The 13669-nt window shown below is 38.2% G+C and overlaps 1 protein-coding gene across 1 annotated transcript in view; it reads left to right on the top strand.

The window, feature by feature from the left end:
- The window catches only part of LOC139316898 (transmembrane protease serine 7-like), a 38723-nt gene that overhangs the window by 13883 nt on the left and 11171 nt on the right, over positions 1-13669 (top strand). Inside the window, exons 5-10 of the mRNA XM_070943753.1 lie at positions 1053-1091; positions 4088-4316; positions 7428-7558; positions 9075-9187; positions 11509-11615; positions 12401-12537. Of these exons, the coding sequence (XP_070799854.1) occupies positions 1053-1091; positions 4088-4316; positions 7428-7558; positions 9075-9187; positions 11509-11615; positions 12401-12537 (756 nt within the window). The remainder of the gene's footprint in view (positions 1-1052; positions 1092-4087; positions 4317-7427; positions 7559-9074; positions 9188-11508; positions 11616-12400; positions 12538-13669) is intronic.

The following is a 13669-nucleotide window of genomic DNA, read 5'->3' as shown; positions in this document are numbered from 1 at the left end:
CAGAACGACAAGAGTTGGAATGGACCTTGCAGTCCAACCTTCTGCTCAGGCAGAAAACATCTATACCATTTCAGAGAAATGGTTGTCCAATATCTTCTTAACCTTCAGTATTGGAGCATCCACAACTTCTGGAGGCAAGTCGTTCCACTGATTAATTGTTCTAACTATCAGGAAATTTCCCCCTAGTTTTAGGTTGGTTCTCTTTTTGACTGTTTTCCATCCATTGCTTCTTGTCCTGCCTTCAGGTGCTTTGGAGAATAGGTTGACCCCCTCTTGTTTGTGGCAGCTCCTTCAATATTGGAACACTGCTATCATGTCACCCCCAGTTCTTCTTTTCATTAAACTAGACATACCCAGTTCCTGCAACTTCATTTGTTTTAGCCTCCAGACCCAGGCTATTAAAAAGTAATATGCTTTTGATTTTAAATATGTTAGAAACGCTTTGTTAACTAAGTCCTACCAAGTGAAATTAAAGGAATCAGGAATGAAACACTGCTATGAAATTATCACAGAAAATAAGGCCAGGACCTAATACAAAATGCAGAAATTGGTTTAGTGCAGTGGTGGAAGCCACTTGCCTTCGCTACCGGTTCAGGAATGGGAGCATGCATGGCCCTTCTGCGTATGCGCAGAGCTTTCTGTGCATGCGCAGAGTCAAAAACGGGATGTAATGACGTCCTGGCAGGTGGGCGGAGCCTCCCACTGCTGCTACCGGTTCATGCGAGCCAGATAGATTCGGCTGGATTTCACTGCTGCTTTAGTGAGTATAAAAAACTGGAAATTAAATTCCAAATTAATTTGGAAAAAATAATCCTAATCCTAATATAAATTTGGCAGTGAAACCAAAGACAGAATTTATGAGCTTCTCTTTACTGAGTGAGTTCAAATGGCATCATAAATTCTTATGTAATAGTACAAAATACATTTTCTTGGCTTCTCGAGTTCTAAATCTATAACATTATATACACACAGTATGTATTGTCTACTGACTATTTATTGTAAACTTTGCTTAAATATAAGCATATTTATTAGGGTTTTTTTCCCCAATGTAGTTGGGCTTCGATCGGATTACTCTTCAACAACAGGAACAGGTACATTACTGGGTTTTCCTGTCATAAATATTGTTCTTAACCTCATTTTAACTGAGAAGTATATATTACAATTACAATTGAAGTGATTTACTTATGAAAACACTATTTTTCTTTATGGTTGCTTTATTAAAATTTATATTTCTGTAATGCTTTTAATTGTTCAAAGTACTTTATAAAGCATAAACCTTAAAAAGATGCTAGAGATAAATGAGAATTAGGAAATGGTTCCATTTTCAAGAGTAAGAATTTTTTTTTTTTAAAAAAAGATGTTTCTGTTCTAGGCTCGATTTTTAAAAAAATATATAGTTTATTTTGTGTGTTAAACCAGGCTACAGTATAAGGAGACAATCAACAGAAACAGAAGCATATGCAATCTGAACAGATATCAGTTCTCCACAGGATATCATTAGAGGCGTTTAATAATTCAGAATGCCTCTGTTTCCACCATTCCTGCTCTCCAACATGCTTTTTCAACAGGCAACTTGACTTTCTTGTTTTTCTTTGAAGATGTTTCACTTCTCAACCAAGAAGTTTCTTCAGCTCTGATTGGATGGTGAGGAATGGAAGAATTTATATTTCTTGCAGACAGCTGGTCATTTGCATTATTTTAGAACAGGGCTGTCAAACTAGTGGCCCATGGGCCAGATGTGTCACGCATAGGCCATGCCCACCCCAGCTTTGTGAAGGGAAAAATGTTGCGATATATCACGTGACGGCAACATGGTGCCATGAGTTGGACACCCCACCCGTGTTTTAGAGAGTTGTTGAGGTGCTCTTTGCACAACTGAGGACACAGATAACCCTCCAAGGGCCCCAACAAATCTCTAAAAGAATGCAAATGATCAGCTCCGGAGGTTTTCTTCAAGCCTCTGGGAGGGCGAAAACGGCCTCCACAGGCTCTGGAGGCCCTCTGGAGGCCGGAAACAGGCCCTTTCTGGCCTTCCTGAACTTCCGGTAGGCTTGTTTTTCACCTTTCTCGAGCCTCCGCACATGCCCTGCACTTACCTGCATCCAAAATGGACTGCGTGGGGACTCCTGGGAAAGGCAGGGCGGGGGGGGGGCAGCCAGGACTGGGATTTGGGGGTTCTCTGACCTGCACAGAATCTTAGCTAGAGGTTCTCTCAAACCCCTTCAAACCCCCAGCAGCCCACCCCTGCTGCTATGTATGAGACTCTGAATAGTCTCATTTTAGAGTCATTTTAAAAAAAGGTCATCGATTTCCTGCAACATCTACTGAAGGACAATGCCATTGACAAGCCACAATACTTGAAACATTGCAACACTGTCATTACATATGTTGCAGGAATATCTGAAATGTTCAGGAGGATTTTCAACTAATACAACATACACACGCATTTTAAATAAATCAAATAAAATACTCAGACACAAACTGTGCAATGTGATTTATGCAGTACAATGCAGTGAGACATGTGCAGATCTCTACATTGGTGAAATAAAACCACCTATTTTCTATTAATGACACAGTCCTTTCAGCAGTTCCAAGGAGACGCTCATTTGTACTCTGACTCTGGTGACCCTGAAGACACAGATAAACCCCCTAAGGGGCTTCAATGACTCTCAGAGAACTAATGGTCCACCTTCAAAGTTTTAACACCCAGATGATTGCAAGGAATATAAATCTTTCTATTCCCCACCATCCAGTCAGAACTGAAGAAGCTTCTTGGTTGAGAAGCCAAATGTCTTCAAAGAAAAACAAAGTGCAGTTGCCTCTTGAAAAAGTACCTTTGGGACAACCATGACCTGGATGACTGAGAATCTCCACAGATGCCATTCCTGTTATTTAATCTACATGGAACTCACAGCTACACGACTGCATGAGGCCAGAATACAGTTTATTTATTTAATTTATAAGGCTGTCCAAATCAAAACAACTCTGAGTGGCTTACACCACATTTAGAAACCAAGATAAAAAAAATTCTCAAAAGAAGTAGTAACTGAAGATCAACATTAATCTGCATAAATCATTCACACCTTTGGAGCACAGTTCCTTTTATGAGCCATGGTGGCGCAGTGATTAGAGTGCAGTACTGCAGGCTACTTCTGCTGACTGCTGGCTGCCTGCAATTTGGCAGTTCGAATTTCACCAGGCTCAAGGTTGACTCAGCTTTCCATCCTTCCGAGGTGGGTAAAATGAGGACCCAAAATTGTTGGGGGCAATATGCTGACTCTGTAAACAGCTTAGAGAGGGCTATAAAGCACTGTAAAGTGGTATATAAGTCTAAGTGCTATTGCTACTGCTATTATACTGAGGCAGGATATGCATGACAACTAAATTAAAATACAAGTACTCCTTGACTTATGACCACCACTGGGAACAGAATTTAATTGCTAAGCAAGGCAGTTATTAAGTGAGTCACATTTGATTTAATAATCTTTTTTGCTATGGTTGTTAAGCGAATCACTGCAGTTGTTAAATTAATCATGCATTTATTAAGTGAATCCTGCTTCCTCCATTGACTTTGCTTGTGGAAAGCTGAATGGAAAGGTTGCAAATAACAAAATGTGACCTCAGAACACTTGTAATGCAATATTTCTTTTGCCATCTTGATAAGTTTGGCTGTGTCCCACATGGACACTCATATTCATGAGTATAATTATGTGTACCCCTTTCCTTTCCTTTCCTTTCCTTTCCTTTCCTTTCCTTTCCTTTCCTTTCCTTTCCTTTCCTTTCCTTTCCTTTCCTTTCCTTTCCTTTCCTTTCTTCTTCGTTCCTTTCCTCTCTGTTCCTCCCCTCCTCCCTTTCCCTCTTCTCAAAATCAAAATTGTAAACTTCAAGAATACTTCAATTATTTTTGCAATCAATCTGCTCTTGTGATCACCCAAACTTTTATAAAGAAATGAAATTGTTAATGCAAGTAGTTACAAAATTTTCATTTTTATCAATGACATCAGAAATTCTATGTAAAATGTGGGTTGTACATAGTATTTGTAGTGGAGCAATTGGTAAATGAAATGAGCTTGCACTATTTCTGCAGGTGCAAACTGCATCTATGATCTGCATGCAGATGTCTTGCATCAACATTTTCCATTGGACTTTTTGGAAACATCAGGAAGGATGATCTGTTATTTTAAACTGATTGCGTTGGTTGGCTACTTAATTCGCTTTTCTATAGCATCCATTCGGATTGAAGCGGACAACTGCATTAGTGATTCATTGACCATTTATGACTCCCTAATGCCAATAAAGAGTAAGATATTATATCGGTAAGAAGTCTTTTCTAATAAGGATTTTTTTAAAAAAATATTGCTAAGATTTTTTAAAAAATCTAAAGATTTTACATAAAATCTTAGAATTTCTTCACTTTCATATGTTGTATTAATAAATAACTGCCTCCATTGCAAGAAGGCTAAATGATTTAAAATTCAAAATTCAAAATGTTTTGAAACAATAGTTGGCTTCATACAATATACCCAGATAAAATATGTGTGTGTGTGTGTGTGTGTATGTATATGTGTGTGTATGTACCTATGTGTATGTATGTATGCATGTGTGTATGTATGTGTGTATGTATGTATATGTGTGTGTACGTACCTATGTGTATGTATGTATGCGTGTGTGTGTGTGTGTGTGTGTGTGTGTATACCATTTAAACGAACTGCAAGTTATCTAGGTTCATATTTCACAGTGGTTCTCAACCTTCTTAATGCCGCGACCCTTTTATACAGTTCCTCATGTTGTGGTGACCCCCAACCAGGGGTGGGTTCTAAATTTTTTTACTACCGGTTCTGTGGGCGTGGCTTATTTTGTGGGTGTGGCTTGGAGGTCATGTGACCGAGTGGGCGTGGTTAGCTGGTCATGTGACCGGGTGGCCATGGCTATGTGTATAGGGACTACTCAGAGGGCTGAAAAAAGTCATTTCTGACAGGTCCTCGCACTTTTGACTGGTCCTCACACTTATGACCATCCTCACATTTATGCCCGTGCAGCATTCTTAACAACCATGTCACTCATTTCACAACTTCTTCTTTTCACCATGGTGATAAGATAGGGCAAAAAACGTAAAATGTGAGGATAGTCGTAAATTTGAGATCTGGTCAAAAGTGCGAGGACCAGTCAAAAATAACTTTTTCAGCCCTCTGAGTAGTCCATGTGCACAAAAGGACTACCCAGAGGGCTGAAAAAAGTGATTTCTGACAGGTCCTCGCACTTTCGACCAGTCTTCGCACTTATGACTGGTCATCATTTGTGCCCATTGTAGCATTCTTAACAACCGTGTCACTCATTTCACAACTGCTTCTCTTCACCATGGTGACAAGATAGGGCAAAACCGTAAAATGTGAGGACAGTCGTAAGTTCGAGGACTGGTCAAAAGTGCGAGGACCAGTCAAAAATAACTTTTTCAGCCCTCTGAGTAGTCCATATGCATAAAAGGATACAGCAATAGAGAGAGATGAAGGAAGGGAAGGGAAATTAGAGTAGGAGGGAGGGTAAGAGAGGGAAGAAGAGAGGAGGAGCAGGAGAAAGGAAGAGGAAGTAGGGAGGAGAAGAAGAGGGGGAGGAAGAGAAAGTAAGAAGGAAAGAAAAGAGAGGTGGTAGGTTTGAGGAGAAAGATTGCTGTACAATAAAAAAGATGAAAGGGAAGAAAGCCAACCCCAAACAAATATCAAGATATTAAGATAAAGAATGAATTGTTAAACTTTAAAGAATAAAAGAGAATAAATATGAATAAATGTATTTTCTTTGAACAGAGTATTTGGCCAGTTCACAAATTTAAACAGTGTTTAGTCATTTCAATTAAATTTACAATTTCTATATTTCCTTTTTGCCATATTTATTCCACATCTATTTTTGTAAAAAACCAATATTACCCTTCATCCTCATCTCTAATTTTAATCAAATTAAATTTTTCCCTTCTATTCTATATTATACCCCTTTCCATTGTCATCTATTTTTATATCCATCCTCACATTGGTTAATTATGTAATATTACAGTTGTTTAATATAAATTCAACATTTTAATATAAATCAATTAGTTATATAACTACATGAACATGAATATTCCAATTATTTCCATGCAATCCAATTTCTTACAAATCAGTTAATTATATTTACCAATAATAATAAACCAAATAATTTCCCCCATATATTCCTCCAAACCACAACTTAACCATTTCTGCTTTCAACACAATATACAATTAATAGTATCTCAATTATTACAATTCCCTAGTTAAATAGAGCTTTTTTTCTTTTGTGTTTTAAAATCTTGAACTCTCCACTTTTTCCCTAAATTTCCCATTGTTTGCACCTACCTTTTTTGATGAGGAAAAAGAAAAGAAATCTGCCTGCCTAATTTTCCAATGTTGTAGCAACAGCAAAGCCAACAGCCTGCTTTACTTTCAGTTTCGTTTTTCAGAATAGCTAGGGGAAAAAAAATTGCTCCAGCACTCTTTGCAAACAAGCAGCAGAGCCCTGAGCAAAACAGCAGAGAGCAAATCAGCTGAGAGTTGGGAGCCGATCTAATCAAGGGCTAATTAGCCTATGCTGAAGCTCCACGGGCCAATAAAATTACAAAAAAACACCGAACCATTTGTTAAATTGCTGGCTCGCCCGCCCCTCGCCCACCACTATTTATTGGCAATAAATAGTGGTGCGGAGGGGCGGGGCAAGGGGGGCGGAACTGGCAGAATCCCACCACTGGCTATAGGGCGGCCCTTTGAAGCCCCGCGGCAAGAATTTAAACAGTTTTTTTTCCTCTAGCCATCAGCTGGGACTCAGGAGGCAGCAATAGATTGGGAGTGGGCGGGGTAAGCGAACGGCCGGCGATCCAACAGAGCAGAGAGTGAGGGTGAGTGAAGGCGTTGGGGGAGGAGAGAGGGTTTAGGCGACCCCTGTGAAATGGCTGTTCGATCCCCAAAGGGGTTGCGACCCCCAGGTTGAGAACCGCTGATATATCACATCAAATGTTAAGCCATGGTAATGAGTGAAACTATTTATTTAATATATTTATTAGATTTTTTTAAACCCTGCCTTTATTACTTTGTAAGTAACTGAAAGCAGGGCACATACTTCCTTTTGTCCTTGCCTGTAACAACAACCCTGTGAGGTAAATTGGGCTGAGAGAGTGATTTAGAAGCTCTTAAGCCACTATCAAGACAAGCATATCTCTTATGTAATATTTTTTCCAACATATATTGTCCAGAACTATAAGGATTTTATATTTGTTTTTATAAAAAATGTATTTTTTATCAATTAGCACAATTAATTAACCAATTGATTAACCAACAAAGCAGGAGGGAGAATTCTAGGATAGGCGTGAAAGGTATCTAGTAATTTCTATAACATCTATACATTTATAACAAATTGTTTTATTTCAGAATATGTGAACCTTCTAATTCATGGATATCTTTTGTTTCTACAAATAATATGATGTTAGTTATGCTGAAGTCCACACAAGTTAGGCAAATGAAGGAATTTCATGGCTACTTTGAGATGGTTCCACAAGAAAGTGCGTATTTTGTCTTTTGTTTTAAAAAAAATGTGGACATGTGGTCATATTACTTAAATTATGTTCTGTCTTTGAAAGTATGCATTATTCATGACAATTTATTTTATAATCTCTGGCATACATTTAGTTCCTCTCAACTTTTTTCATGTGTTCTTTTTCTTTTTTTCACTTTCAATAAGTTTTTCTGCTTAAAACCTCAAGGTCTAACCCAGCTGTACTTACACCCATAACTCATCAATGTTATGCTACATTATACCACTAGATGGAGGAGTTGTCATATATACCCAGCACCAGAGTAATTTGTCTACTGACATCACTGAAAGCTGATCCATATCAGATCTGATTAGCATTTTAAAACAACATTACTAGGAAAAGAATGGCTCGATAGAGAATACTGGGAACTGAACATAGAAATACTGAAACAGATCAAGAAAACTAACCATGTCATAATAGGGAAAGAGCTTGAATTAAGAAAGTCTTGATCTTTAAACAGTTGTTTATTCAATTGCTTATTGGTAGTTTAATACCAATAAACTAATCCTACCATATTATCTTTAGCAATGGTGATTCTCCAATTTAGCACAGGAAGTCAGATATCTTTGAGTATATTTTTTCTAGTGTAATGTATTAGACAATGACTCCTCTATAAGTCTTGTAATTTCTTTATTTTCCTTACTAACTATCATTTACTTAAAAAAAAAAGTCTGTAGTAGGTATTTAGCAGCTTAAGAGATCTTTTTATTGTGGTTACAAAACTATGTCTTCTATGCTTTTCATCATCCAGGTAAAGGCAGTGCTTAGTTTTCAAGAGCATTTGTTTAAGATACCGCATTGTATTCGGTCTCTCTCTATCCTTGTGGAACAACTAAGTGTTGTTTATTGCTATCTTAATTCTCCTACTAGTCTTTTTCTTGCTTTTATTATTTCCAATGTGGCAAGTAAATGCAAAATTAACACTATCGGCGGCATACAAGGAAAACCAGCTGAAGATGTTTTATAGATTTGCCACCGACAAGACTTGCAAAGATGTACCCAAACAATAGCTCAACCTGTTGGAAATGTAAAAAATCCCAAATATTACCATTTATGGTGGATGTGCCCGGCAGCAAAAAAATTTTGGCTGAACATTAAGAAATGGATAGAACAAATAACAGACCAACAAATAGAAAGAAAACCAGAAACATTTCTGTTAGGAATTTTTACAAGACCATATTCCAAGGAAATAAAATATTTGATGCTACATATCTTAACAGCAGCACAAATAGAATATGCAAAAAACTGGAAACAGGAAAGAACTCCAACTGAGGAAGAATTGATAGATAAGATTTTAGAATGTGCTGAGATGGACAGATTAACAAAAGAAATTAAAGAGAAATAGACTTTTTCTTGCTTTTATTATTTCCATTCTTTGTCATGCTGAAATCTATGTGAAAGAGTAGAGAATGTCTCTTCCTTTTTTGTTTGATTCTTGGTTTTCTAACTGTATATAAACAGGACCATCCTTTTTTCCCCTTAGAATGTGGAAATACTGTATTTGCATTAGGAAGTTCCGGATTTGAAGGGCAAATCATAAGTCCCCATTATCCCAGCTATTACCCTCCAAAATGTATTTGCATGTGGACTTTTCAGGTAATTTTAAATACCATCTTTAAAGGACTTTCCCAACTACACTTCCCCATGTTTGGTGTCTGTTGGAAACAGGACTCTCTGTCTCTTTAGTGAGATGAAGTTGCAAAAGTCTGATCTCTTTGATCTCCGCACAAAGCTTTAATGTCTCTCCCACTCTGGGATTTTTTTTTTTGGGTCAAATAGCTGTAATGGGAGATGAAAGGTTTCCTTGTGAATGGTGGAAAGGTGCACCTGTTCTTTAATTCTGCCAGCTTAACTTCTCTCTTTAAGTGTTTAGAACTGGCAGATTAAATTAAGGCAACAAGCTTCTGCCTTAATATATTCTTGGGTTTAAAGTGTCGTCTTGGCTGAAAATCCTCCTGAACCTTTCAGGTATTCCTTCAATATATGGAATGACAAAGTTGCTTCATTTGTTGTTCTCTTCTTTGTCTGTTTTGGAGGAGCTCCTGTTGGCCCTTTTTTCTGATGAAGGCCCAGTTGGTATAGCCACAAGTTCAGAGGACTTTCTTGATGTCTTTTAGTTCTTTTTCTTTTCCCTCTTTGTTGGTAGGTAAACATTCAGCCCACTAAAGGACACTGCTATGCAGGGGTGGACTTCAAAAATTTTAGCAAGGGGTTTCTGCCTGGTTTCTGGGTGGGCGTGGCCATGGTGGGCGTGGCCTAGTCAGCCTCCTGTACAACGGTGGGCTCCGGAGGTTTTCTTCAAGCCTCTGGGAGGGCGAAAACGGCCTCCACAGGCTCTGGAGGCCCTCTGGAGGCCGGAAACAGGCCCTTTCTGGCCTTCCTGAACTTCCGGTAGGCTTGTTTTTCGCCCTTCTCGAGCCTCCGCACATGCCCTGCACTTACCTGCATCCAAAATGGACTGCGTGGGGACTCCTGGGAAAGGCAGGGCAGGGGGGGCAGCCAGGAGTGGGATTTGGGGGTTCTCTGACCTGCACAGAATCTTAGCTAGAGGTTCTCTCAAACCCCTTCAAACCCCCAGCAGCCCACCTCTGCTGCTATGTATGAGACTCTGAATAGTCTCATTTTAGAGTCATTTTAAAAAAAGGTCATCAATTTCCTGCAACATCTACTGAAGGACAATGCCATTGACAAGCCACAATACTTGAAACATTGCAACACTGTCATTACATATGTTGCAGGAATATCTGAAAAGTTCAGGAGGATTTTCAACTAATACAACATACACACGCATTTTAAATAAATCAAATAAAATACTCAGACACAAACTGTGCAATGTGATTTATGCAGTACAATGCAGTGAGACATGTGCAGATCTCTACATTGGTGAAATAAAACCACCTATTTTCTGTTAATGACACGGTCCTTTCAGCAGTTCCAAGGAGACGCTCATTTGTACTCTGACTCTGGTGACCCTGAAGACACAGATAAACCCCCTAAGGGGCTTCAATGACTCTCAGAGAACTAATGGTCCACCTTCAAAGTTTTAACACCCAGATGATTGCAAGGAATATAAATCTTTCCATTCCCCAGCATTCAGTGAGAACTAAGGATGCTTCTTGGGTGAGAAGTGAAATGTCTTCAAGGGAAAAAGAGTCCAGTTGCCTTTTGAAAAAGTCCCTTTGGGACAACCATGACCTGGATGACTGAGAATCTCCATAGACATTGAGTAGCTCAAAGTCAACCAGTTGGCTTCATGCCAAAGGATGAACTAGAACTCATTATTTCCTGGATTCTATCCTGATGCCTTAATTACACTTGTGGAAATAATATGGAACAATGAAAGTCTGGCAAAATATAAATGGAGAAAGAACATATTCCCCATTACACAGTGGGACTTTTTGTTCCAAACACTTTACAGCTTACGTCTCACTCCCTATTAACTTTCCATTGCAGCCAATGCTAATACATACGTAAAATGATGTTATATATATCTTCTAGCTTATCCTCATTTTATTTTTGTGACATATGAAATAAATTCTGATAAAAAGTAATAGAGGCAAGGGTGAAATTCAGCAGGTTCTGACAGGTTCTGGAGAACCAGTAGCGGAAATTTTGAGTAGTTCGGAGAACTGGCAAATACCACCTCTGGCTGGTCCCAGAGTGGGGTGGGAATGGGGATTTTGCAGTATCCTTTCCCTGGAGTGGGGTGGAAATGGAGATTTTGCAGTATCCTTCCCCTGCCATGCCCGCCACGCCACGCCCATCAAGCCATGCCCATAGAACTGGTAGGGAAAAAAAAATTTCACCACTGATTACAGGCCATTATTTCTACACAGTCAAGTTGCCAGAAAATCTATTCCCTTTTGCAAAAAAAACCCAACCCAAAACCTTTCTTTTTTATTCTTCCTTAAAACCAGGCACCTCAGACGAACTTTGGTATTGCCCTGATGTTTCATAATTATATGATCAGTGAAAAAAGCATTAAAGGCTGTGAACATGGATGGTGGAAAATTAATGAGCTAATGTAAGTGTGCTCATATACTGTAAGTAGTTTAATGGTGCAGCAATGAAAAGCAATGAAAAACTTTACATATGAAATAATACACGAGTTTTTAATGTTACAGATAGGGAAGGGTCAGTATAGTTGTACCTATGTGATGATTTAGAAAGTTTTTTATTTTAATTATCACTACAATGTACATTATCATATTTTATCAATACTTCACAGATTTCAGGAGGCATAAAGAATATACTGTAACTAAAGATGTGCATATTTGTGTAGAGAAATTTAAATTAGTCTTATGAACCCTTACAAGCATGTTCTACTGTACAACAAAAGAAACTATTGTATATTAAAACCAATAATTATTCTGATTTAATTATTTATCAAGCAAAGTATTGTTTGTCCCAATAGATAAGCTAAGTAAGACATGTATAAAACACAAAAACACTTTGGGAAAGAGTGCTAGGTGAAAGATAAGAATTTGATTCTTATTGTTTTTCTCATCCATACATTAAGACAGGAGGAAAATGAAAGAAAGTGAGTGCAAACTTGGAGTGGAATAGAATTAAAAACTCTCTTCAGTTAGGGAAATACAGAAAAAAGTACTTAATGGTGATTGCAAAGAAGAATCATGGAAACCTTTAAGGAATAAAATAGAGCACTGCGTAGAACAATCTACTGCTAGCTGAAGCTTTTGGCATGTAGACTTAGAAATGTGGTAATGCAAAATTATACTGCAGCTATATTTTACTGTTCATCTCTTCACAAGAGATGGTCTGCATAAATTTATATAACCCATTTTGCAGGTATTGTGGCTACTACATTGATCATCGAACGATATTCCGTGTGGCAAACTTGGTGGTTAACATGGAATTTCAGTGCAGTTCCAAGCTTTCTGAACAGCCCTTTCTTGTGGAATATGGAAGTTACAATATCAGCCAGCGTAAGACTAACTGTAAAAATTATTCGAAACCCTTACTGGCATACAGATGTTATATACAGCTATAAAGATAATATATTTTCTTAGATTCTATTCAATGGCCAGCATTTATAATCAAGGAAACTTGATATGATAGAGACAAAAGATGTGTAACTGTATATGGCAGCAAATTATCATTTCAAAAATTAATCTGCTAAAATTGGGATGATTTGATGATCAGGTGGAAGGTTTTGATTCATTTGTGTTAGTCCCAATGGATCTATTGCAATTATAGCTGCACTCCTAGATACTTTAGAAATCTAGCACAGCACGAGAACTAAAACTGTAACATACAGTTGCTATAAAATCAAATTGCATGTTAATAATAAAAATATAGACAATTACTTTCATTTGAGATTATTATTAACTTATATTTTTCTTTAATATCTTTTCATTGACATGCAGACAGATGAGCTGAGGAATGCTACTAGATGTGCTGAGTAATTGGGAAAGGAAATCCCACTGTTGCTCATTTTCATGTGAAGGACCACAATGAGGAAGAAACATCTCTCAGTCTAAAATAGATAGAGGATGACACATAGAAAAAAATGATTTTCATGTCAGTCATGTTCTTTTGCAGAACCCAAGTGACCCCACTTGAGAACGGCCACTGTAATAATACAGAATTGGTTTTATGATACTTTGAATCTCTATCGGTGTACCCATAGAAAGATATGTAGTTTATTACTGAGTTTAGAACAGAGGTTAGAAATGGAGATCAGAAAGCTACAGAAAGAAGAAAATTGAAAATAGATATTATTCAGAGAGACATACTTGACTTACAGACATTTCTTGGATACCTTGGGCTCAGGGGTGGGTTCTACTTACCTTTACTACCGGTTCGCATTGTGCCCGCACACCTGCACGTGCTCGCTTTGCTTGTGCACCTGCGCGGTCTTCTGCGCATACACAGATCAACTTTGATGATGTCCGGGTCAGTGGGCAAAGCCTCCCATCAGTTTTACCACCGGTTCTAATGAACCGGTCTGAACTGGGGGCAACCCATCACTGATTGGGCTTCCCATACCAAAATTCAAGCTCCATATAACTTTTCTTAGTGTATATCAGTGGTGGGTTGCCCCCGGTTTGCACTGGT

The sequence above is a fragment of the Pituophis catenifer genome, unplaced genomic scaffold (assembly GCF_029215685.1).
Source record: "Pituophis catenifer annectens isolate HBS135680 unplaced genomic scaffold, rPitCat1.0.hap2 SCAF_4, whole genome shotgun sequence".
Lineage (NCBI taxonomy): Eukaryota > Metazoa > Chordata > Lepidosauria > Squamata > Colubridae > Pituophis > Pituophis catenifer.
Note: the sequence above shows the minus strand (reverse complement) of the source record. Positions and strands in the feature narration are given on the sequence as shown.